Genomic DNA, 25,784 nt, shown 5'->3' on the forward strand with positions numbered 1-25,784 from the left:
TTGTATTCATCTGTCTTGTATTATTTTGTGGATGAATGACTGAATTCAAACCATAAACAATAAGTATTCTACAAAGTCTGTGCTTAAATACTGAAAAACAGTGGAAAACATTTTCTGAATTATTAAAAATATATGCTTTATTTTGTATGTCTCTTTGTACAAATATGTTACAAGCAAACTTTTGGAACCAGCGAACATTAGGACCAACAGGTTCTGATTTATGAAATATGAAAACAATAAAAAATGTCTGCACTGAATGATTCCGCTTTCTTTTATTGGTACAGACATAAAAGGAAAATGTATGACTATTAAACGTATCTTATGCTTATAAAGACCATGATACGTAATTATCATTAACACAATTCAAATTAATCCAATGTTTACAATAATGTAGTGTTTAATACAAAACACATTCCAATTATTCTATATAGTTATTAACATTAAGGTATCCTGATAAAATCCTTTTATAAAAAAAATAATTATTTTTGAAAAAGTATTTCGCAATTAATAAAAAGAAGTATTGATCGATGAAAATAGAAATAAATACACGTGATGGCATACATAACTCCCAAGGAAACCAGGTGGGTTCCGTAATTTCTTTTAACACCAGGATTTTGTCTTACATTATAGTGGAACCAATGATTTAATGATTTTGGCATCATTACACCTCAAATGATCAAACTATAATTGTTTCAATTTTTTCTATGCCCCTATGCTTCCCACGAGGGGTTTAAGGTCATAGGGGGGGGGGGCAACATGTAAAATTGGTTCCACCATGGTGTTAAATGCTGCCAGCCAGTAAGGCTTGTTAAGTTTGCAAAACGCTCACTCATGTGTGTAACATGCATAATACATACTATTGTTGTACCCTTTTACTAACCTTTTACTACCATTTGCGTTTGAAAATTACAACAAGTTATAATAATTTAAAGTGCATGGCACTCATAGACACGGTCAAAAATTATGTGAATGCAATGAAATGTAATTTTTATGCAACGAAATGCATCTTTATAATTTGAAGGCAATAATATTGCATTGTTCATTATAATATATAATAATGTTTTACAGTTAATTAAATACAAGTATAATTAAAATTTTATACAATATATTAGACACACACTACGATATTGTGTATTTGATCATGATAAACGAAATAACGAGCAACAATACATGGTGTCCCTGAAAGAATTTTTATGCGCAAGCCATAAATAAATGATGTGCTTGAGGAATAAATCAGCTATCAGGTACTTTTTGAATTTTGACCACTGATTACACTTTTCTTTAAATATAAGAGTTTCAAACCTTTCCACGGATTCAAATATCAATCAATGATCTACATTAGGAGTGCCAATCACTAGACATGAGTCGTCTTTGGTATTTGACTCCGTGAACGGTTGAAAATGAAGTGTTTTCGCACAATTCTTCTTATTCTTTTTATGTGATATCTATTTTATTCCTTAACCTTGTCAACTATTAACTGTTTGGTTTGTCCAGGCATCAAAATACAAACAAATTAATGTTTCCGACAATACAGTTACTTAGTATTTCGTGGACACCATGTATAACCAGTAACTCATCACCAGTTGCAGGGGCGGTAACAAGGAAGACATGGGGCATTTCACACCCAAAACTTGTTGTTTCACCATCAAAACAAAACAAAAACCATGAAAATGTCTAGTTCGGGTAAAGAATTCAAATTTAAGACAAATGTCAGATTTGTGGTCCCTTTTGAATTCCAATTTGACACCATTCTCCCAGGAAGCCCTTCAACATGTATATACTAAAGTTACGTATAGTTTCTTACTCTCTAAATGTAAAAGAGTGAAAAACCACTCTGAATTTCAGAGTGAATTTAAGTTAGCTCTAAAAGAGTGGGGTTTAGCTCTAAAAGAGTGAAAACAGTACACATAATTTCACTCGCGATTTCGAGTGAGCCTCACTCTCTCAAAAGTGGCGCAAAATCTCACTCACTGTCAGCCAATCAGAAGCGCCGAAAATCGGCCGATGTTTGTTGAACTTGTGTAACAAAATGGCGATCAGTGTGTGAATGAATGGCGAAAAGAAAGCGGATTTGATGAAGAAATAGACAGCATACTCAATAGTGATTACATTTATGTGTAGGTCATAACTCGTAGCAAGTATACACTTGGTCTGGAGACAACGGCGCGGCGGCAGTAAGCTTAAGTCATATGTGAGCAGTTTGTTACCGGCCCAGTGCCGGTTTACATGTACGCATATGTAAGCTTATGTAGGTTAATGCCGCATCACGCTTCTCCAGACTGTGACCGTAAACATGGTATTTGCCAAGTGTTATGTCCTACACCTAAGTGTACTCACCAATGAACAGTTTGACTATTAGCTTCACTAAATCCATAGTTTTTCATCATTCATCCCACACTGAAGTTCGACACATTGTGTATGTGCTTAAGCTTTAGACCAGTTCAATATTCCTAGACCGGGCCCTACCCTAACCTGGGGCCTAGCCTCACGACAATTTAAAGCACATAGTAGCTGTTATGAACTGCTGTGATATTCTTGTATATAAAATAGGCCTAAATGAATAAATAAATAAATAAATGCTCTTTTCTGATTCACACTTTTCCGGGTGAATTTTTCACTCTTTCTTGAGAGTGAGCTAAAAGAGTTGTCACTCAGATGGCTCTTTGAAAGAGTGAGATTTCACTCTTTTTGAGTGATTTTTCACTCTTTCACATTTAGAGAGTAGGGTTTTATAATGTTTAATACATGTTCCAGGTTAAAAACATCATTAAAGGTTGTGAAAGATTTGTTTTGGCCCCTGAACATGTATAAAACATCACCAAACTATACGAAACTATACGCAACTTTTGTGTAGCCTACACATGTTGAGGGGCCAAGTGGACTTACGGTCTTCTTGCGCTCAGGTCTTTAATTACGGGTTTGGTAAGTATATAGGCATACATTTTAAAAGTCAAATTTGAGAGGGATAAACCTCACAGTGATTGTTTCATATACAGCGATTTTACCACGAATAACTCAATTTAATGGAAAATGTACAAAAGGGTATCACAATTATGTCACACAACTATACATAAAATTGTATAAAAATGTTATCATATTATTTAGGACACGTGTCCGCAAAACACAAGCAACATCTATCAATAAATAGTCTAATATATAACAGAGTTCATCAAAACAGCATCTTGCGACCTAAAACAGAAACAGCCAGAGAAACAGACAAATAAACAAGAAATAGTTTCAGAGAAATTTGTTACATACCTGGTTCAAATCGTAAGTTAAAAGAATGCGCGCGAAAATTAAATTTTGAGTCACCAGCCCTTAATAATTATATAACCTCCTATTTTTGGTATAAAAACCTCTATAACCCCAGTGTATGCATGACACATCCATTCCGAAGAAAATGACAGCCCCTTATAGCAACGAGCATAGTGACTTTGAGGGTTCTGATGTTATTGGGACAAATGTTCTAATGGTGTTGAAGGTTATTATATGGGTTTTTTAATGCTTTGATTCCAGACGGGCGTAAGTTAATAAAGAAAGAAAGAAAGAAAGAAAGAAAGAAAAAAGAAAGGGAGAAAGAAAGAAAGAAAGAAAGAAAGAAAGAAAGAAAGAAAGAAAGAAAGAAAGAAAGAAAGAAAGAAAGAAAGAAAGAAAGAAAAAGAAAGAAAGAAGAAAGAAAAAGAATGAAAGAAAGAAAGAAAGAAAGAAAGAAAGAAAGAAAGAAAGAAGGAAAGGGAAAACGAAAGGAAAAGGGGTAAAGGAAAAGGAGAAAGCATCAACATACGCAATTGCTTGATCTCAAAGCGGCTACATAATTACAATTGCGTTAGCTAATTAGAATAAACAAGCATATCGCTCTGAAATTTTGGACGCACCGATGGCGAAAAACCTCTTATTTTGCAAAACTAGCTCCAATTTAGAGTGAAAATGAAATAGCAAGTGCCAGAATGTTGAGAAATAATGTAGGTAGTTAGATGTCTAAATTAACCGTAGTGGAGAAATCGATAATATAAAAAAATACTTTTATGTCATGTAAGATTCTCCACAATGTTCCCCCAAAACGAGCTTCTAAAATTTAATCAGTACTGCATTTAGTTCTCATAAATGGTGACACTATTTCTTTGATCGATTTGTAACACAATACAAAAAAGGACAAAGCAATCACTTGGCGTGGTTTTATACGGGGCACACATTTGAATAACATAAATAACATGGAACGCGTTTCGGGTCTTATGAACATGGTGCGTAAAAAGGATGAAAACGAAGGATTTTCAAACGGATTCTGACAATTTGTATAAACATATAAAAATTAATGTAAAGCTAAACCCAACACACCAACGTTTCTCTCATTGGGATATTTAATTGGTGAGAAAACTTGATTGTAGAGAACAAGTTTATACGTCTTTTTTATTTTTTTATACGTCTCTTTCCGATCCCTTAAAAAGTAACATACTCTAAGTAAACTTTGTTCATTTCACTTCACCCGGCTGTAATTTGAATTAAAGAGTGACTTAAGTTCAGATATTTCATGTTTTGTGATTTGCAACCACTTGTTACCTCAAAATGTCAATATTACAACACCTTTTCTTTGAAAGTAATCGAAACTTCATATTTACTACGAAAAATAATGTGTCACATTACTATTGAATATCCATTAAAGTTGCATCATACTATCTTGAATCTTGCCAGGAGTATTGTTGGGATATTTGGATAAAATGCATACATTTATTAATTTTGTCCAAATTTTACATGTAAACCTTTTAGAGGAATTTTTCAATATGACCTGCTTGTTATTAATTATTTGATGCATTGTGTTATTCATTAAGAAAATAAGATACTACAGTGGTAACTCGTTAACACGAACCCTCTTAACATGAAGTTCCGCATAACAAGAAGTATATGTTTTACATTCCCACGCATACATTTCACATGTTACTAGAATTGGATAACACGAACTCCTGATAACAAGAAGTAAAATCTGAATTCCGCACAATGAGTTTCCACTTTATAGACATAAGTTAATCATTAGAATCTTTTCCTCCTCCAAGTATTACGTTGATCCCATTTCAATTTCTATTTTTGTGTGCATTGTTCGTATTTGATGAACGATTTAAAACAATGCTGGTGAGATATACTGGTTACTATCAACCATTACCTTTCGATATAGCCCAAGGTAATTTGATATTTTCCAAATTTTGCATGGTACCACTCCTTAGGGGCTGTGCAATAATTATGAGCCCTGTGGGGAGGGTAAAATTGGGGGGGAACTTTTGGCGAACCGAAAGGGGGGGGCAAGCAATTTTGGCAATCCGAGAGGGGGGGCAAGCGATTTTTGGCACGCATTCATGGGCGCCTTTTTAATAAAACGCTCTAAAAAGGCTTAGGAAAACAGTACGGATACGCTTAAATATGCAAATTTTCCTGCTCGCTGCGCTCGCAATATACATCTAGACGATTTAAGGTTTGCAATTTGGGATCCAAAAGTTTGGCATGTTCAAGGGGGGGGCAAAGAATTTTGGCAGGCCGAGAGGGGGGGGCAAGCGATTTTGGAGGGCCGAGAGGGGGGGCAAGCAATTTTGGCGAGCCGTTTGGAAATTTGCCCGCGGGGGGGGCTCATAATTATTGCACAGCCCTTATTTCGTACAATGATCGAGATTCAATGTCCTCAAATCTTTTCCCAAAACTCTTTAATTGGAAAAGATTAGCATACTTACTTTATAGCATTAATGGCTAAATCCCTGGGTATAGGTTTACGCGTCCGTTATAATAATACGCTCTGCTTCTCGGAGTATTACTGAATGGTGACATTTGTGGAGCATTTATACCAGATGTTTTGATCCCACGTGATGCAGTAAGTAACATGCGCAGAAAAACCAATATGGCCGCCAGACCGACCACAACGACTATAACACACGACATGCTGATAACAGCAATGGAAGTGTCACTGAGTCCTGAAAAAATATTGGTGCAGAGTTAGCAACTATACACCTAATCCAGGAAACTACAGATTTGGTAAAAATTGAATTTGAGACTTCCCGGCATGCGGGTATTTTTTTTTAAAGGTTTGTGTTCGCTTGGATGAAATCAGTATACTGAACAGTATTTTCATTATATAAAAATGTTCTAAAACACCTTCATTTCATTTGTATACACGGACATTAATGATGAAAAATTTCACCAAAACCAAACACGTTTGCAACACGTTTATAATGTGTTAAAATAGCGTTGTGTTTACTGGGAAAATCTCCATGGTGAAGAAAAAGTGTTGATGATGTTTTTGAGCGGATCATCCTGCTTTTGACTGACAAAAATGAAAATCAATGAAAAAAAAAGAAATTAAACAAATAAAATCACAATGTATCCGTCATTATTTACCTGGTCTGGCGCCGCCACCATCATCACCACCATCATCTGGAACAATGTCATTACATAGAGTACCACCAAAACCATCTGAACATCTAAAAAGAACCAGGTTTTAATAATAATAATTATAATATAATAAAGCACAGTTGACATAATCAGATTACATTGTTTCATATTCGTAAATAAGTGAACCTGTGTGATACCAATCGACACGATTTTTGCGTTATTCGAAATTATATATACTGCCCCATGAAGCGCTTTCCACGATTCGCTGAACGCGAGTAATGAATTACTGTATGCCATACACTCGCAATGTGATTGACGAAAGCCATAATGCAATCAATGGTTACCCTAAATTTATAGAAACCCATATTTTGAGTAAAAAGCTGCCATCAAGTAAAAATGACACATAAGGAATGAGTAAATTATACATTAAAATGCCAATGCCCAATATACTTACTGACAAATTGCAGTATCCTTTTCAGTGTTACTGACACACGTACCACCATTACGACAGAAATTTGGCGGGCAAATGTCTGCATGAATCATAGAGTGAGAACAAACGTGTTTGTTAATCATTCTTAAAAACAAGCAACGTTCAGAATATAAATTAATAGTTTTGTTGGTGAAGTAATAAAATAGATCTAAAAGAACCTAAAGATTGGGAATTATTGGCAAAATACAATATATGCGATCTCCTTTTACCGACTTTCGAATACCACTCGATTATAGGTATGATATATTCTTTCGGTTGTATTTTTCAAACGCTGCACTATATAATGTTTTTGAATTGTGGATGTTATAGATTTCGTACAAACGAGAGCGTACTTCATTTTGAATCAGCTTTTATTTCAACATAATTGTTTACGTGAAGTCAATTGACCTGAGGTCACCCGAGGTCGATAGTTAAATGGATATATATGCATAGGGGGTGGGGTATGGGGTGAGTGGTTGTGTAAACATCGTTGTAAAGGACAATACACTATAATTTCGTACTATTTTTTTTAATATGAATTTATTTCTGATCCCGTGAGTATTAGTTTTGATGAGATATACATTTTGATTAGGTATATTATCACTTTGAGCCAACAATCTTATAGTTGCTGTTTAATTCTAACAAGTAACTATTCAAATTGACAGGATCTCAAACTCATTATTTGTCAAGATTACCCATTTCATTTTGACAAGATTCTGTTATGTCCCCCTCGGAATACTTGTCAAATTTAAATAGATTCTATTCATTTGTGAGGAGTTAATTTAAAGAATGTACAGTTGACATGTACATGTAAATCATCTTACCACATATATCACCGACGTTATCGAAATCGCCATCCTCCTGAGAAGGGTTCTTATTTAATGGGCAATTGTCACATTGATCTCCCAGCCCATCGCCATCCGTGTCTTCCTGATTCGGGTTAGGATTATCCGGACAGTTGTCACATCCGTCCCATATACCATCATTATCAGTATCAGGATCGTCTAATACGTCTAATAAAGACGAGTCAAAAATATGAGTCAATTTAATTATTTTTATCTTTTTAAAGTGGTAAATTAAACAAAAACCCAAGGCAAGTATCATTTTTTTCACTCAAGGCTGTTGTTTGCTTTAACCGAACAATCCTTTTGGAAACTTATTATTTATCTAATACGGTATGTAGCTTAATTTGTAATACAAGAATGCTAATGCGTAAGTGCTTTGAACTCGAAATACATGACCTTCACACAAACATGACGAGTGTCGACAATACCTACCTTCAAAGCAACAAAAAGGGTACACATATGAAAAAAATCACAAGAGATAGCACACAGGTATGATGTATAGGCCAAAATATAGCTGCCACAACTTATAAGTTCCCCCCTAATATTTTTTAAAATAAATATTTTACGAAATGTGAAAATGTAAAAGTTTTGTATATAGCGCTGTTTGTTTCCACATGTGAACCAATTTATAGCGTCACACATGATTGCGTTCAATCACAATGGTTAATTGTGTAAGAAAAGAGGCCGTTTTAAAAGTTGCACCTGAGTCCATAGCAGTCAGGTTTTCTTTAACAAACACATGAATATAGACGACCCCTACTGTATTGTTTGAGAGTTGACTCCTATGGACTCAGATGCAACTTTTAACACTCTTTTTGGGCGGGTGCGTCGTGCCGCAGCCGCCCTGTATTCTCTGACTATTGACCTACTTTCTCACATGCCGCAGTGTTGAGAAAATATTCGTGCCAGTTATATCCCAAACACCCACAGAGGTGATAGTTTACGGCGAGTTTTGTAATTATTACTTGATTTTGATATGTAAGTAATACGATAAAGTCATCATAGGCAGTAATGGGTTTGTATTAAAAGAAATAACAAAAATAATTATTTTAGTAATAGAAATACTATTTGGAAATTGCAGCAAGATTTGCAGATGTTTTTATTTGAACAGTACCAGTTCACCAGTTTTGCTAGTTTTCCTAATCTTTGGGCTAAATTAATAGCATCGTGAAGGTCATATATATCATTTTATACTGATAGCTTCGGCATGTACTTAAATGCAGCTTGTATGTGCATCGTGTTCAGTAGGCTATTTACTTTTCAAATCTTGTGACAAATAGTGCTTGCTGAAGCTTGTATAAGGTATTATAGACAAATTATTAGAATGCATGTGCACCAGTAGAAATGGCCCAGGTTGAATAAAATAAATAAACATATGATGAATGAATATTTTATTCCCTGGATTATTTTTGTTGGGACAAAATAATGATATATTTTGACGCTTTGAAATACAGTTATGTTAATCATAATAAAGTTACAAAGTTAAAAAATAATATCGAAATATTGTAAAATCAAACTTTTCCCCTCATAAGTTGTATCAAAACAACATATTGAGGAAATTGATATGACAGATTTTTAAACTTTGATATGGAAAGATACCCCAGCCATGTTGTCTCACCAGAGAAGATGAGCAGAAGTCTTTCTATCTGATGATAAAAAACAAACTCTAGGTATGATTACGAAAATGTTTTAAATAACTATTATCTACAAAAGTTTTATAACAATGTTTTATATAAAATGTTAACATAAAACGTCTTCTGTTATGATGTCAAGGGTTAATATAAAAACAGGGAAAATCTGTTCCAACTGACCAGCAGAGAACAACAGATAAGCAATAGATAAGATTAAAATCAAGGAAAATATGACACAGCCTCCAATAGGGGAATAACAAACGTATAAACGAATAAAGCTAAAAACTCTTTTAACTTTGTTTATACGTTTTGTGTTATTCCCCCATTGGAAATCGATGTTGTGTCATATTTTCCCTGTTTTTAATTGTGAACTTGACTTACACATTCTTTCATTTCTCTTGACAATTTTTCATTTGCCCGCCCTATTCCTTTTAAAGACATTTTTATTACATAATGAACCATTGTGACTATAATTGGGTCCATATGTGTAAAACAAAATAAGGCACCCATACCTTTTTACACGTTTGCATTTCGTCAAATATTTTTTGATTTATTTAAAAAGTATTTAGGGGGAACTTATAAGTTGTGGACCCTATATAATTATTACGTCAAGTTAAAAGGATATGTTAGAAACTTCATATCCACAAAAAAATAGCCTATGTAGTTAAATTCAAATTTGATTAATGGCCTGAGCTTTCAATCCTACGATGCTAGACAAAATAGGTTGATAAAAAAATAGAATGTGCAGCTTGTAGTGGCCATAATTTCGTTGTTTTTAGAGTGATAAAATGGCGCTTTCTTCTAAAGTCTAAACCTTACCCTCAATCAATACCTCCCCCTGCCCCTCCAATCAATGTTGGGTACTACTGAGCGCACATGAACAAAATGTCATGTCAGGATTCAACATTGATCGGGGAACTGGAGCTCATTTACAATACCGTACTAATTTCATTCCAACCCTTTTATCCAGGGTTGTTTCTAAGGCTACCCGGAATTACATAATGACACGTGTTTCATGGCTATACACCAGGAGTAACAAATTAATTGTCTTAATTGTTCGGGTGTCACTAGTATAAGGGAACGGTCAATTTACAGTACATGCAATTCAACTAAAGTAGCTCATATAATATCATAAATTGTATCATAAGTGTTGTACATAAGAAATGTTCATTTTATCTTTTACATGTAAATGAAATATTGTAAAGGCAATTCATGTAAGTATGATATGAGAAACAGAACATGACAAAATGAAATAAATGTTTTTCAAGTTAAAGAATAGACAAAATCCACAGGCTTGAGCTTTCGATCCTACAATGCTAGACAAAATTGCTGCACTTTTATTGCCAATTAGATCAAACTGAAGGATTAATTAGGATGCCCCTCCAATCAATGTTGGGTACTTCATTTGGCAAAAAGATAATTTTTTTTTTTAATTCCAAAAAAATAATGCTGTATTTTTCTGGAATCAAGAGTAGACATGATTAGATTTGCACGTGGATGTGGACGCAATAGGTGAACGTGTAATGTTAATTTGACTGCTGTAACCAATCAGCACTCTTGAATCACATCAAATCGACATCAAGTATCGCAGTCACGTGCGAAAATCTAATCCTGACTATTGTTTTACTCACCTTGTACGCCGGGACAATTATCACACGCATCCCCATATCTATCCCCGTCTGAATTAGATTGATCTGGATTTTCATCATTTACACAATTATCACATGCATCACCGACGTTGTCATTGTCAGCGTCGGCTTGGACATTATTTATGTCAATTGGGCAATTATCGCACGCGTCACCGACTCCATCCCTATCACGGTCTTCTTGGTTGGCATTGGGGATAAACGGACACACATCAGGTTCGTCACTAACACCTAAAGTACAACAACAACAAAATCAAGGCAAAGATGTATGTAGATCACTAAGCTTACAATAACCTACATGTATGATATCTTATAAACATGATTTTTTATGTATGGTAGGCCCTACTATGGCCGATCAACTTGCTAATGGGTGTAAAATGTATCTACATTAAACAAGTTCTACGAAATCAATCAATAGTTCATAATGTAACTTTTGAATGACATCTGTTACCTTAAAATTACCAATACCATATTTTCAAGAGATACAAGCTTTGGATGACATTTTGATCTATTTCATTTGACTTTGAGGATAATGCCTTAAAATCTGTAAAGCAAAGGTCAAGTAGAATATTGATTAGTATAACAACCGATGTCCACATTAAAATGACATTTCACATGTTACGACCCTTAACATGCTTAAAATGGGTCTTAGAGATTTCGTAAAAAAAAAATCAAATTAGAAAACATTCCCTTGTTTTGATATATTTGAGACAACAATCTGTAATATTGAAAATAAGAGAAATATTATGAGTTTCACGTTTCTGTGAAACCTCCCAATGTCCCTTTAAGGGGACTCGATCTTTTGTGCGTAATTATAGAGGGCCAGGGGATTCACTCTATCATTAACAAAAATATTCGAAGAAGTAAAAGAGGAATAAAAACTGTGGTGTAATTCACGCCAGATACACTTTCTTTATACGACAAAATTAATTTTTATAAAAGAACAAAAAACAAACATTTTATATCAATTTTAAATTTAGCCTGAATCCGTAAATATGGTACCTCTCGCCCTTTTTTTAGGTCAAGGCTATTTTTACCATTATGCAGCGAACCATTGTTGAAGCTATTTCACATACATGTAAAAAACATTCTAGAGAAAGAATGAGGACATATAGTGTTGAAATATCTTTTGTTGATTTCGAATGATAATGTCATGAAATTTTAAGGTCAAATTCCTAAAACCAAAACAGAACACTGCGACGCAGATAATTCCCGACTTTCATCGTCACATCAATGTCTTTATTATTTGTTTGAAACCTTTCCCAAACGTTCGTGCTATTTATGCATAAAACGGCTAATCTATCTTTACAAAACGCGTCTTTTTTAGTAAACAAAAGGCTAAAGATGGCATTATGAGATTTATCTTTTATCATTACACTCATCCGCTCAACTGCCACGGTGGCCGAGCGGTAAAGCGCTAGACGCGTAATCGAAGGAAGTTTAGAATCGCTGGTTCGAGTCCCAACGAAGCCTGTGGAAACTTTTTTTCTTCAAAATTCATGATCGCATTCCGAAATGAGTCACTTGTCGGTAAATCATGTATCGTATCCTTAAATAACATGCTGACCTCATCAAGTTTGACCACAATCTGTTGGCCTTGAAATTGCCTTTAGAAATGTGACTTTAATTTATTCCTCCAAGCATTAAGTGTCTACTGAAGAAGTGTGTAGCAATAACCTGGTGTAGAATCAGTAATCAAACACTGTGTCCGTATGCACAAAACAAGTTAGACCAGGTCTAACTATTAGTCCTGCAGAGACTTAACTTTTTGACATACATGTAGCTTATTATTAAATGGTTTTGTTAAGAATAACAGAGAAAAAATCTCATCTCCATAGTTAAGCCAGGTTTAAAGTTAGAACTGGTCTGTATAGGTCTAAAGACACACCTTTAAAACTCGATAGTTAGCATAATGTGCTTACTATCGAGCGCTTTTGAAAACATGAAATTGTACCAAAGTCCGGGGGTTTACCAACTGAGCTAATGTGGTTGAGACACACATTTGCAGGTCTACTTGTTCGTATTGATGATTTGGCTCTTCATGTTTGCATGTTTTAAAATCGATCGATAGTAAGCACATGTGCTAAGTATCGAGTTTTTACGGCAAATTAAATAATTTACCATCGTTATCGTCGTCGTCATCACAAGCATCTCCTTGGCCGTCTTGGTCATTGTCTAATTCATTTCTGTCATCAGTATATTGACACTCTGTAAATAGAAATTACAACACTATATTGACAGTCTGACTATAAGGGGAAAATATTGTGCCCAAGGTATAGATCACTCCCGTTGGTGTTCATGTAAGGGGTCCTAGGAACAAGGGTGACTAGATAAAAATATTAATTTTTCTCAATTCAAAATGTATATACTTAACATGCTTTATATACACACTTTACATAAACATCTGAAAAAAGTAACTAGCCCCCCTTAAATAATGGCCATTATTCAAAAATGAGCGATTGTATTACAAATCTGTAAAATGCGTTGGAAGCAGAATTTATTTCTGCGTATTTTGACACCTCATTTGATACGATAGCCCAGAAAACAATAAAACACCTGTCAATTTAACGTAGTAAGGTCCAGATTTGAAAGTTGCACTTACATACAATACAAAAACACTCAGATATCATTACACAGATTTCCTTCCATTATACTGAATACAAAATCAATACAATTTACTGCAACTTTCAAATTGCTACAAATGAGGTGTCAAAATGTGCAGAAAGATATTCTGCTTCAAACGCATTTTACAGATTTGTAATACAACCGCCCGTTTTTGAATAATGGTCATTATTTAAGGGGGGTTATTACTTTTTTTGAGATGTTTATTTACCTCTGCAATCAGCGAAAATTGAGCCTGTTGCTGCTGTAGACGTCCCTGATGGACAGCGATCACAGCCAACTTGTGCACCTGCGCTTTGATAGAAACCCTTTCGACAGGGAATGCACTCAGTACTTCCTACGTTTGGTTGGTACGATCCTGGATCACATTGAAGACATAATGCCTGATTATCACTCGGTTGGTATGTACCTGCTTGGCACAGATCACAGTTAAGTGAACCTGGACTAGACTGAGCCGATCCTGGTTCACATGGAGTACAAGGAGCTAGCCCAGTTGACGAACTCTCGCCTGGCTGACAATACGCTGTGGAAAAAAATTGAATTGCACACAATGTATGACCCATTCATCAAATCCGCAATATTGTGGCAGAGATGAAGGCCTCAAAAAGATGCATACCATAATAATTGTGAAATTTCTAATTTTTATAGGATGTCATATCTATATTACAAATGAAAGCACACGAATATTTAGGAAAGGGGGAATATTAAATCAATAATTGCCGATTGAATTTTAGTAACCACTTAGTGCCGTGTATTAACAGCAATATCAAAAGGACACTTGACAAATTATACAGGGTGTCCCAGAAAAAAATACCGTGTGAATAAAATTGAAAGTAAGTCGAGAAGTACACATCAGAATCAGAAAAATAATTTAAAATGTAGCGCATAACATATTTTACTGTGCATCACATACGAAAATTGTATTTGATTCCTTTGACTGGTTGTGAAGCAATTAATGATTACATAATGCGCGCATCAATGTAGTTCATTCCAATTTTGATCACAGGCGCTTTTTTCATACTCGCTCACCGCTTCCTAAAGAAAGTTAATCTCAGTAAATTTAGTCCACATTATCTATTTTATAATCCAACGGTGTTATGTTGTTCATGCTTTTACTGAAGATGGATAAGAGTTTGTCCGAGAAAACTTGGATTTCTGCAATTGGAAGCTTTCTAACTTCAATTATTTAGGTTGTGCAAATATGTTATATTTTAACTTTCCAAATAACATTTGAGCCAAGAATTTTTGGTGTGATTTTTGATACCATGCCACATTAATGTTGAAGTTTTAAAAGATTTAAACCTTGCATTACATTTTCTTCAAAATATTTCAAAAACTTTAATGTGCATGAAAAATTATTTAAGCCAGCTGGAATTCTTTTATGCAATAATTCTTTATGCGACATTAATATCAACATTAACGACAAAAGATATTTAGTACCGAGCATCATCTTACATGCAAGCTTTCATTTTCAATATCGTGAACAAAACCTAATTAAATGTTTTGCAAGAAATAGATTGTTTAAAAAGAACGAACAGGATTTCACAGTGCGCATTATGTTGAATTATCTTTCTTGGTATGAAGTAAATTGACGCATGCGTTATGTAATCGCTCATTTCTTCGCAATCAGTATAACGTATAAGATGCAGAATAAGATGGGCTACACGCTGATGTTTAGATTTTTGGATTCTGATTTTTCTTTCTCGACTTACGTCCAAATTCATTCGTCCGGTAATTTTTTTCTGGGACACCCTGTACAATTTCTTGTATACATAGTATAACAAAAGTCAAATTCTCAAGCTTATTTCCTAATCTTTTTTTGATATTTGCCATGTTCCTGGTTTTGTAGAAAAAGGATCACAACACATCTATATCTGCAATTTTGACTTCGTTAGTGTGCAGGGTGAATGTCATTATTATTAGTACAGTATAAGCAAGCAGCGACCTGATGCTGTTTAATACGACCTGATCTTGTCACGGTCTGGATCTTGATCACAAAGAAACATAAGAAACATATGTGTTCTGGAGACAGAGCCCAGTACAAAGAATGTTATTTAGTAGGGTTGGCCACGCTCAAAAAATTTTTTCTTGCTGAGGTGAAAGGACTTTGGTTGGAGGTTACAAAAATGCATTTCGAAAATTCAGCTGAAGTCCGTTGCAATGGCAACGGCCCGATTTGTGTTTTTTACCATTTTCGCCTATTTTGGAGCTAAAAAAGTGAAAATTGCCCTTAAAAAGCCGCCTCCTTGCCTTCATATACAAGTTGGTATTTAAAAATAAATGGTATCATAAAAAAGCCCTATCCTTGTTCTATCTACAAACAAAGTTGTGTTTAGAGATTCGTTTTTTAAATACCGATTTCGGACCTGGCAACACTGCAAGTTTTTCAAATTTGAAAAATGCCATTTTTTACCGATTTTGGCGATACGAAAAATTAATTTTTGCGCTCACCTAGGATTTTTTCGTTATGGTTATTGGTAGAACATACCTTGCCCCCAACATATATAATAAGAACAGCTTGGGGAAATTTATTTCTCTAAGGAAGGTGTTGCCAGAAAAACATACATTTTGTAAAAATTCAAAATTCTCATAAAAAGAAAATTTGCAGGATTTTGCCCTAGATTTAGCACATGTGATGTGATGTAATGAGTTGCATGTAGAGTCATTTTATCATCATGGTCCACGATTCTGAATGTTTGGAAACAATAAATGAAGTTTAATTTTAATGCGGTGTTGCCAGATGCCCAAAATTATGAAAGCTACATTACGCAAAACAGCCCAAATAGGTCAAGTTTTCATGTATCAATCTAGTCAATCCAGTTACAGTTTATTATTATAAATCATTTTATCATAATTTTCACCTGTTCTGAATGTTTGGAAGCAAAAATGTTCATCATACAGTGTTGTCAGATGCCGAAAAGTTATGGTTTACCCTGTGCACCCTGTGTTTTCAATACAATTCTGGTTAACCCTAGGCACCATATTTTCATAAAAGGAGTTTTTTTTCTAATTTGCCCCGAATTTAGTACATGTGATGTAATGAATTGTATGTAGAGTCACATTATCATCATGGACATCTATTCTCTATGTTTCGAAACTTTAATTTTAATGCAGTGTGCCAGATACCTAAACTATAAAAAATATGACAAGTTTTTATGTATGATAAACAATTTCTTTGATGATGCATCTAAAATACAATTAAATTATAATAAATTACGATATGACCCCTTTAACCTATCTGTTTGTCAGTTGTGAATGTTTAACATAGTGTTGCCAGATGCCATATTCATTTCAGATATTGCTGAAAAGTTGGAAAAAGAATTGGCCAATCATATCTTATCAATACACATTATCATGATTATATCACCAGGTATTGATCAAAAAGAGTTCCCAGAACATAACGTTGAGTTTAACAAGACATTCTAGATGTACAGGGTGTATCAAAATGGTTGGTACCGGGATATGTGACATTTTCAAAAGTATATAAAAATATAAAATTGCTAAAACAGGATGAAGTCAGAAATGCTATTAAAACCAGTCCCCAAATCAAGGCAGCTGGAATTGATGACATCACAACAGAAGCCATACTTGCTTGTGGAGATACAGGAGTCAAATGGCTGACAAGAGTGTTCAACAGGGCTTGGGAGGAGCGAGCTGTACCCGATGACTGGCAACGTGCAATAATTGTCCCCATCTGGAAGGAAAAAAAAGGAGTAAAAGAGACTGTAGCAAATATAGAGGAATCTCTCTACTCAGTCATACTGGGAAGATTTATGCAAAGATCTTAGAGAAACGAATAAGACCAGTTGTTGAACATCAGCTGAGTGAAGCGCAGTTTGGGTTCAGGACGAACAGAGGGTGCACTGATGCCCTATTTGCTCTGAGACAGCTGTGTGAAAGGAGTATTGAGTACAACCAAGATATGTACACTATATTCATAGACCAAGAAAAGGCGTTTGATCGAGTAAACAGAGATCTACTCTGGACTGTGCTAGAAGACTACTGTGTAAAAGGGCAACTGCTGGACAGTGTGAGAGCCATCTACAGGGGCAGCCTCTGTAGATGTCAGGACAAGGACAGGACTCACCAAGTGTTTCCTGGAAGTCAGGTGTCCGACAAGGATGCGTCCTCTCGCCTCTCCTGTTCCTCATTTTATGGACAGGATCACCCAAGAAGCAAATCTAGACGAAGAAGTTCTCAATGAACTACTTTTTGCAGATGATCAATGTCTCATCATACACGACAGCCTTTAATAGCTTACAAAACCACACAAACAGACTGCACGCAACCTGCCAGAAGTATGGCATGACCATATGCATCCCATTGACAGAAACCATACTGATCAGCCGATCCCAAAAGACCTTGGACATCAAGATTGACAACACAACCCGAATTGAAACTAGATGCCAGAAAGCCAACAACATCACCTTCATGCTTGTGCCTATACTTTCCCACCCAGCCGTGCCAATGGATGCAAAAAGAACAATCATCAACGCAATCTATACTCCGACTCTCTGCTACCAGGCACAAACATGGGCTATGAACAAAAAAGACTGAACGAAAGATCACCACCTGTGAAATGAAATGCCTAGGAAAAGCTGTAAACAAGACAAGACGGGACAAAATCAGGAATGAAGTCATCAGAGACATGGCTGGAACCAAGCCTATGCTAGACCAGATTGAAAGCCATCGCATCAAATGGTTTGGTCATCTTATGCGCATGCCCACAAATCAACCAGCCCTGCAGACCTACAACAGCAAACTGTCCGGTACCAAGCCTGTAGGAAAACCAAGAAGAAGATGGATTGAGGGGGTCAAGGAAATCCCGACAAGGCACAACACCAACCTGACATATGCTACCCATGCAGCCCAAGACTGAAGTCCCATAATTTCCCCGCGACTCTGAGAGGAACAAGCGGAGGACAAAAGTAAAGTAAAGTAAGCTAAAACAAATAGAAAGGGGGATATGTTAACTTATTGTTCTAATAATCTGAAGATAATAGGTTGATGCATCTCGGAGCTAAACGCGAAGATGGACTTACGCATTGTTTTACTTACACATCACAAGATAAATAGGTTCACTGCTTGAACTATTTATTGCATACATGATCTCAATATTTTTCTCACTTCAGTCTACATATAATTGCACAGTACACGTACTTTTAGGAAGATAGTTCCCGAAGTTTCTGCCTTACGACTCTGACAGTGTGAGGTGAAGCCCCGTGATCTTAAATGAGCTTAACACCTGGGATAGATCCATTCTGTAACTGCCCGTATCAAATTTTGAAACATTTTGAAACGTTTTGAAATCATGTTTGCATGCTCTTGGAAACTGTCTTCTAAATCTTCTCTGCACTTCTCCATAGCTTCATGTCAACCAGTAATTCTTCACTATGAAAGCACGCTGAAGTGTTGAATACTTTAGAGCCATTCCAATAACTCTAACCTAACAGACACTGTTAAGGAGGGCGCGGTATACTTGAAGTACAGGTATCTGAAGAGGGGAAGCAACGAGTTACCCCAAGTCACAGCAGCAGGTACTGACTGGGCCGCCGAGTGTGAATATGTATTTATTTTGGAAGGTTCGTGTTTGTTCTAAATTTTGGGGTGTTTTTCCAAAATTTAACATTTTTGGTGATATTTCAAAAAAGCGACATGCCAAAGACAAATTTTGGGCACATACTTTGTTATCGTTAATGCAGTTCGTTCCCGCATACCTTCGTTACCATTCGCTTTGGTGATTTACTAATATTATATATTTTGTGACTGCAAGTTGGCGTTTTTAATACGTTTTAAGTTTACCAAGAAATTAAGAAAAATATCTGTTCATGGTCGTTTCAGAGTTTCATTCTGATCTTCGGCTTTTACAGGCAACAGAATGCAGATTGGCTCACGATCGATGTCGTATTCCTCTATGTGGGTCCCTTGATGATAAAATTACTTTGAATTCCTTGTAACAACATACAAATTTTCGTCTGGAAACAGGGCTTCAGTTTTATTATGGCACAGCTGTAGTCTTCGGCGCCGTATCAAATCTTCAAACAAATAGTTTCAGGGGTCATATCATAATTTATTATAATTTAATTGTATTTTAGATGCATTATCCAAGAAATTGTTTATCATACATAAAAACTTGTCCTATTTTTCATAGTTTAGGCATCTGGCAACAATGCAAGTTAAAAATTAAACTGCATTTATTGTTTCCAAACATTCAGAATCGTTGACCATGATGATAAAATGACTCTACATACAACTCATTACATCACATGTGCTAAATCTAGGGCAAATTGCAGCAAATGTTACTTTTATGAGAATTTTGAATTTTTACAAAATGTATGTTTTTCTGGCAACACCTTCCTTAGAGAAATAAATTTCCCCAAGCTGTTCTTATTATATATGTTGGGGGCAAGGTATGTTCTACCAATAACCATAACGACAAAATCCTAGGTGAGCGGGAAAGTTAGTTTTTCGTATCGCCAAAATCGGTAAAAAATGGCATTTTTAAAATTTGAAAAACTTGCAGTGTTGCCAGCCCCGAAATTGATATTTAAAAAACAAATCTCTAAACACAACTTCGTTTGTAGATATAACAAGGATAGTGCTTTTTTATGATATAATTTATTTTTAAATACCAACTTGTATATTAAGGCAACAAGGCGTCATTTTAAGGGCAATTTTCACTTTTTAGCTCCAAAATAGGCGAATATTGTAATAAACACAAATTGGGCAATTTTTGACAGTGTCCAACCCTACTATATAAATATGCGTATTTTCTCACGATTAAAAAAACAAAATCGTGAGAAAATACGCATTTTATAGCAACTGATTAAAAATTGACATTTTTGATATTTAACAGTCCTAGGAAACGTTATAAAACTTATGATATGTACTTAAAGTGTATGTAGCTGGGATGAATAGCCGACAATCAATTGACAATTTCGACCTTTGTATTATGTATTAAAGATATGGATTTTTCCCTCAAAACACCAAAAAAAAATAAGGATGTTTGGTAAAAAATGTATATCTTCAATATGAAAGATCAAATTTTCAATTGATCGTCGGCTTTTCATCCCAGCTACATACACTTTAACTGTATATCATTAGATTGAGGACAGCATCGTTAAAAGTAATTTTTCATACTTTTTGATGTAACTGCCAAGAAGTGACACGTCATAAGAAAGGCAAGCTTGTATACAGCCTGTCTCAAAAAAATTGTGCAAGTGAAAAGCGCCCTCTTTGGCAATTAGAAAATACCGTTGTGACATGATGCTTACATCAACGTCAAGGGCACAGTCTTAGCTCTCAAATACCGTTTGTTCTGTTCAATTTGCCCTTTTTAATCTCGATATATGTTTAGTTAACAACAAAAGGGTAAAATCACAATTGTGCCACTTTTACTAGGGTATATGGCTGTACGTCTAATGACACCCCCCCTTCGGGGCCCGTGCATCAGACGCATCAACACCAGCGTGCGTGTATTATTTTGTCTAATTTCATTAATTAATTTGTCAAATTTCATGAACTTGTCTAAGTTCATTAACCTATAAGTGTGCAATATTTGTTTGTCTTTTAACATGTCTTGAATGACAAAGAGAACAGTATTTACCATGGTAAAATCATTGACATGCACATGTATTTAATTTTACAGCAGAATGTGAAATATTTAAGTGGGAAAACAGAATCATTATACCTTTATCATGATAAAACACTAAAAACAATTTTGTATTGTTGTGTAATTGATGCATTCTTTTGATTTCACGAAGGAACTCTTGATAAACTTGATGCTATCATTGATTTACATGTACGTCGTACAGCCCTCTTCCCTAGTAAAAGTGGCACAATTGTGATTTTACCCTTTCGTTGTTAACTAAGCATATCTCGAGATTAAAACAAGCAAATTGAACAGACTAAACGGGATTGGAGAGCTAAGACTATGCCCTTGACGTTGATGTAAGCATTATGTGACAACGGTATTTTCTAATTGCCACAGAGGGCGCTTTTCACTTGCACAATTTTTTTGAGACAGGCTGTACAGGTAAACATAAAGAATATGAATGGTAACTGGGCTCAAAGTTCAAAACAACTTTAGCGATATTGTCCTCATTTTGCTTGATTGGCTCACATATAACATTAGATTTACAGATAGTTTTGAGCATAGTAGTAGCGAAATTGACATGAAAATAGCGGACAGTTTTAAAATTATGTCAGTTAAACAAAATCTACAATTAAGCCAGCACTCTGTTCAAATGCGTTAAATCGCAAGATATGAAATCTATCTCAAACATTCCGGGAAGCAATTTGTTTAAAATAGATATCGTTTAGCTGATAAAAGTAATTTAGTATAACAAGTGCTATTATTATTTAGTTTTATAGTTTCAGCATTTATTCTTCTTCAGTTAATTCTTTACATCTTTCAAAATTCGCAATTGCGGACATCCCCCTCGTAGTTTTGTAAACACGTAGTCGTTTACGCGATGCGACCGATTTCGTACGTCGCGTATTTCAAAGTACAGCGCGAACGCATGATCATGGATACAATAATGAAAATACTAATCATGAGTGAGTTGGCAAGGTTTGATTCACTTCTGCGTTACGCACACGCGGGCGTTCATCACACAGTGTACGCAGAGAATCACCACGCTGTTGACAGCTAGCAGCTGTGTTCATTCAATTGAAATGTCTAGTAGACTGGTTCTCAAGTACCCGGATGTTTCACTAGTATCATGGGATCGCCTATAAATCTTCTCTGATGCCATCCCACTTGACTTGGGGTCCGTACAAAAAAACACGATTACTCACCCAGACACAACTCAGCAGAATTGGAACCTGTTGTAAGCGTTGACATAGCTGCTGGACATTGGATACATTCAGTGCCGCATTCCGAATCTTGATAGTAGCCAACATCACACAATTCGCAATCAGTAGACCATGTGTTTGATTGAAAGGTCCCGGGATTACAATCAAGACACACAGCAAAACCAGAATTAGATGCATATTTCCCAGGTGCACATGGTGAACATTCACTCGCTGCGGAATTAGGCTGGTAAGAGCCAGGTTGGCATTCAAGACATTTGGAAGCAGCAGAATCAGGCTGGTATGTACCTGGTTGACAACTATCACAAAAGTCGGCACCAGCATTGGCTTGGTAGGATCCCGGCTCACAATCAATACACGATAAATGTATTCCTGACAGGGGTTGGTATGATCCAGGATCACACGGTGTGCATCCCGAAACTGATATTTGGTTACCTGGCGTGCAAACTGCAAATACATATAAAACAAACACCCTGCTTTCATTTTTAACATGTTCATTGCAATTTTGAAATCAATTAACAAACAGTGTAACAAATCAAATTATTTGAAGTTTGATTTATTTAATTGTTGATGTTCGAAATATAAATTAATTTAAATGATTTGTTTTCTAAGTAAGTTTCTAAATAAGACATACCTAACTCTATTGTAGCTGAAATGGAGAAAAGAGTGAAGAAAGAACTGCTCGGCAGAACAAAATTATACCCTTTTATCACAACTGCTTGGTTAGGGATTCCAATTCTGTAGGTCTGGGCATCCAGGTCAAACGCGGATAATAATCCATTACCACATTGGGGAGTAGGGAGTGCAAAATTGCAAGTCACTAAACCTAGAACATCTCCCACATCAACCTCAATACGAGCCGATTGCGGTACAACGTATTCATTAGGCACACCAGCTGTCACAGAAACAGCAGGGACATCGGTAACACCGACCACTTGGTACATGCTTGCCATTGGTCGTATAACTAGTAGTTTAACATCCGTTGCTTTGGTTGGAAAAAACTGCCACATTGTTAAGAGTCCTTTGCACGATATTGCGACATCAGTGAGCACAATAAGTTCAGAAGGGTTGCTGCTAGGTGTATAGCCTACACCCGTTTCGACAGCTGGTCCATTTACACACTCTGTAACACGAGAAATCAAGTTTGATAAAATCAACTTAAATTAATATGATCGATACACTTCATCATGTTTCAAAATATGAGGCAATATTTAAGTTCTAAAACTGAATACATAACTAATATCAGACGTGTATACATAAACTCAAGTTACCGTGGCGGAGGAAAAGTAATGGAAAGCGAATAGTGCCGGTAATTGGGGGTGGGGGTGGGCACTATGGGGTTCCCCCTCTGAGATGGACATTTGTGCAAACATAGGGTCAGAATCCCCCCCTTTCTGGGCATCTAACAGCGAATGACTAATGCAAGAAAGAAGCCTATAATTTAATTCTGGGGGAGTTCGACGAGACGGAAAAGTGTGTAAACAAACCTCAAAGCTGCCCCTTTTCTGGGTATCTATCGACGAATAACTAATGCTGAAAGGACAAGATGGCACAGCTGTGTTTGAGCAAACACGAGTATCTATGTCCGAGATTTCCACTCTGACACCACTTAACCCACCAATATACTACAAAACCACCCCGACATACCTTAACCGACCCTGCCATCTCTTCACCCCTAACACCCTGAATCCACCCTAAAACCCCTTAACCCACCGTCCGCAAAGCACTATAAATAACTAGTGTTGTATACAACACGAACAAGCCCGCCTGCTTAATTACCTTTGACCCTAAATATGTGAACATCCTGCAGACACTGTCTAATGTATATCCATGTGTGCAATAAGCGTCACTAAGCTATGTTGTTTGTGGGAGAAAATGCAATTTGATGGTTTTTCGTCTCTGACCGGAAGTGATTCCTTAATGTCCTTTGACCCCAAATGAAAAATATCACATATATACTGTGTAACAATAATTCATGTGTGAACATGCTGGCTCTCTGCTATGTTTTTCTTGGCTAAAATGTTTTTTGACGGTATTTTGTTTTAGACCGGAAGTGACCCCTTAACGACCTCTGACCCTAATTAAAGAAATACCACAGTTACACGTGATAACAATAATTCATGTGTGAACATACCGTCACTGTGGTATGTTTGACTTAGCTAATAAAAAGTAGCGTCACTCAGCTTTTGTTTATGGAGGAAGGTGCAATTTGAAGGTATTTTGTCTCGGACCGGAAGTGACCCCTAATGACCTTTGACCCAAAATTAATAAAAAATACCACATATACACAGGGTAACAACAATTCATGTGTGAACATACCGGCTCTCTGCTATTTTTTTCCTGGCTAATAACATTGTTGACGGCATTTGGTTTTAAACCGGAAGTAACACCTTAATGACCTCTGACCCCAAATAAAAAAAAATGTCTCATTTACACTTTGTACTAACAATTCATGTTACATACCGGCTCTCTCCTATTTTTTTCCAAGCTAATAAAAATAATCGAAGGTATTTAGTTATAGACAGGAAGTGACCCCTTAATGACCTTTGACCCTCAAATATGTGAACATCCTATAGAAACTGACTAATGTCAATGCATGTGTGCAAGTGGCATCACTCTGCTATGTTGTTTATGGCAGAAGAGGCATTTTAAAGATTTTTTTGTCTTGGACCGGAAGTGACCCCTTAATGACCTTTGACCCCATATTTTTTAACACATAAAGACATTGACTAATATCAATGCTTATGTGCAAGTGTCATCGCTGTACTATGTAACTAATTTAATTTTTGAATTATTTTAAATTTCAGACCGGAAATGACCCTCTTAATGACCTCTGACCCCAAATCTGTGAACACCCCATATGCATTGACTTATGTCAAGGCATGTGTGCAAGTGGCGTCACTGTTCCATGTTATTTGTAGAAGAAGAAGCAATTTTAGTGTCAAAAGTCGCGTTTTTGGCATTAAACCGGAAGTAGCTACCCCTTAATGACATTTGACCACAAATCTGTGAACACCCCAAAGGCACAGTGTAATAACATGCATATGTGCAAATGGCGTCACTGTGCAAAGTTGCTTGTGGGAGAAGAAGCAGATTGACCCCAAATCTGTGAACTCCATATAGACACTGCTAATATCAAACCATATTCGATTGATATGTTGTTTGTGGAAAAAGCATTTTGAAGATATTTTTGTCTCGGACCGGAAGTGACCCCTTAATGACCTTTGACCCAAAATAAAAATATGCCACATATACACAGGGTAATAACAATTCATGTGTGAACATACCGGCTCTCTGCTATGTTTTTCCAGGCTAACAAAAATTATTGAAGGTATTTTATTTTTAGACCGGAAGTGACCCCTTAATGACCTTTGGCCCCAAATTGGTT

General features: G+C 35.9%; 1 protein-coding gene across 1 annotated transcript in view; it reads right to left on the reverse strand.

Moving 5' to 3' along the window:
* Positions 1-2,649: 2,649 nt before the first annotated feature.
* Positions 2,650-25,784, reverse strand: part of LOC140169610 (uncharacterized) — a 42,781-nt gene continuing 19,646 nt past the window's right edge. The window contains exons 2-11 of the mRNA XM_072192875.1: positions 23,031-23,519; positions 22,382-22,843; positions 13,794-14,105; positions 13,082-13,168; positions 10,946-11,191; positions 7,663-7,851; positions 6,824-6,899; positions 6,376-6,458; positions 5,715-5,951; positions 2,650-3,189 (exon numbers count right to left, since the gene is read on the reverse strand). Of these exons, the coding sequence (XP_072048976.1) occupies positions 5,731-5,951; positions 6,376-6,458; positions 6,824-6,899; positions 7,663-7,851; positions 10,946-11,191; positions 13,082-13,168; positions 13,794-14,105; positions 22,382-22,843; positions 23,031-23,519 (2,165 nt within the window). The 3' untranslated portion in view covers positions 2,650-3,189; positions 5,715-5,730. The remainder of the gene's footprint in view (positions 3,190-5,714; positions 5,952-6,375; positions 6,459-6,823; positions 6,900-7,662; positions 7,852-10,945; positions 11,192-13,081; positions 13,169-13,793; positions 14,106-22,381; positions 22,844-23,030; positions 23,520-25,784) is intronic.

Source organism: Amphiura filiformis, chromosome 14 (genome assembly GCF_039555335.1).
Source record: "Amphiura filiformis chromosome 14, Afil_fr2py, whole genome shotgun sequence".
NCBI lineage: Eukaryota > Metazoa > Echinodermata > Ophiuroidea > Amphilepidida > Amphiuridae > Amphiura > Amphiura filiformis.